The sequence below is a fragment of the Phytophthora parasitica genome (genome assembly GCF_000247585.1).
Source record: "Phytophthora parasitica INRA-310 unplaced genomic scaffold supercont2.1, whole genome shotgun sequence".
NCBI lineage: Eukaryota > Oomycota > Peronosporomycetes > Peronosporales > Peronosporaceae > Phytophthora > Phytophthora nicotianae.
In genome coordinates, this window is record NW_008634126.1 from 2,773,853 (window position 1) to 2,775,812 (window position 1,960).

At 48.4% G+C, this 1,960-nt stretch overlaps 1 protein-coding gene across 1 annotated transcript; it reads left to right on the forward strand.

The window, feature by feature from the left end:
* Nucleotides 1–488: 488 nt before the first annotated feature.
* Nucleotides 489–935, forward strand: PPTG_00725 (hypothetical protein; the record flags this gene model as incomplete). The annotated part of the gene is made up of 1 exon (XM_008892182.1): nt 489–935. The coding sequence occupies one exon, from the start codon at nt 489–491 to the stop codon at nt 933–935; it is 447 nt and encodes a 148-aa protein (XP_008890430.1).
* Nucleotides 936–1,960: the final 1,025 nt, after the last annotated feature.

Here is a 1,960-nt window from a genome sequence, read left to right on the forward strand (position 1 = left end):
CACCTTCGACTCGTTTTCAGCAGCATATAGGGCGATGGTCGACAGAAGCGATGACATCTATACCTACGAAACTCGATACGAGAGCGATCGACTCATATATCGTTGCCGCTCGCACAACAACTGCGGGGTTCGCTTCAAAATCAAAACTGTAATTGAACCCGAAGCCCCAACACAGTATTATCTCGAACGAACTGGAAGTCGCGGATCACAGCCAACTACAGTCACCCGTCGAGGAATTCATCCCCAACTTCTAGACGAAGTGGACGCGTTGCTGAACATGGGTTGGGGAGCTAAGCAGCTTCGGTCTATGCTAAACCATCGATGCCGCAACGAATCAAGATTCCTTTGCATGGTACCGAGCTGCAAACAGCTTGAGAATCGCAAAGCATTTCTTGTTCGTAGCTCTTCTAATGGTTGAGATATCTCGAACCACGTAACCTTTACTGTATGGGGCAAGTCAGAGAGTGTGTGCTACTCGCGAAAAATTCATGGCCGTAGACGACCCGAACGATAGACGGATGGATGAGATGATAGTGCTTGACACATTCATCTTCGATGGTCAAGCTCCTGATGGGGGTACTTCATTTGGTGTTGTGGTCACAACACAAAGAGTCTTCAGGAATGTGACCCGTTCAGTAAGAGATAAAGATGAGACTCTAGTCTGTGCAACTGATGGAACTTATAAACTACACTTTGGAGGGTGGACTGTGGTTGACTGTGGCTCCGTCGGATTGACGTGGTCCAAAAGCAAGTACGTTCACAGGTTTATTCCTTGGGTGTATATGTTCGTCAGGACGGAATCAAAAGCTGGATACGCCATGATGTTTGAGGTTGTCTGCGAACGAGCTCTGTCGTTTCTAAGAGTGGAAGTACAAGTTGCGTTTGGAAGTCGCGACCACTCAGAGGCTATTGCGTCTGCTTTTTGTGAGGTATGACCAGAGGTAACTCTCATTACGTGTTGGCCTCATATGGTTCGGAACTCGCAACAAAAGAAAACTCTATTGGTGAATGCAGAGCTGTACGCCGAGATGATTAGGCCCGGAATTGATCTTCTTCGAGCCGCTCGCACTCACCAGCAGTTCGTTAAGCTTGCGGAGGTAGTTGCAGAACACTGGATCACTAACGGAGAGACTGCCTATGCGAGTTGGTTCAAAGAAGTTTACCTGAGTGAGAGATGGAATAAGTGGCATGTTAACGGGGCCGGAGTTGGAGGAGTATTACCGAGTCAACAGGGATTGAGCCGCACCACAGCGTCATTAAGATAACCTGCGTTCCCAGCTCTCGTGCATCCACCAATAGCGTACTAAGCGGTATTCTACCTAGAATTCTCAAGGCTGATGGAGAGGATCGTTGCCCTCCTAAGGTCACCCACTTCAGCGAAGGTCCCGTTCCACCCGAAATGATGACAAAAGCTGAACTTCTGGTTGCTACCCAACGTAACTACAAACTCGTCTACAAAGGCAGAGGACGTCTACGACGCCTATGTGCCGTTGTATTTAACGTTACAAAGCATATCGTTGGTGGTCAAGGTATGCTTGGAGCCGATGTGGACAATGAACGAGCGTCTAAATTCCTGAAGTCTCTCGATGGTCGTTTCCCCAGACGAATCACTTACTTGGAGTTAGAGTTTGAGCTGCTTTCTCTGCACAGAGTGATGGTAAAGCAACAAGACTACCCACCCCCTTTCGAACTTTTACCGATCTGGTCACATGAGACGGTCGAACGACTTCGGAATTTCTAGCAATGTACATGCGAGGGCTCTATCCGCTCAGGATGGGTATGTTCTCACGTACTAGCTGTACTGTCCTTGTTGGACCTTTTGGATTTACATACTACTATGGCTACTGTACCTGTTCGACGTACACCAGGTCGGCCTCCAGCTAGGCGTCTAGCACTGACAACAGAGAGTAACGAGGACGGTTTTTATGAGGTGGATCGACTCGTTCGGCTTTTTCTCAAG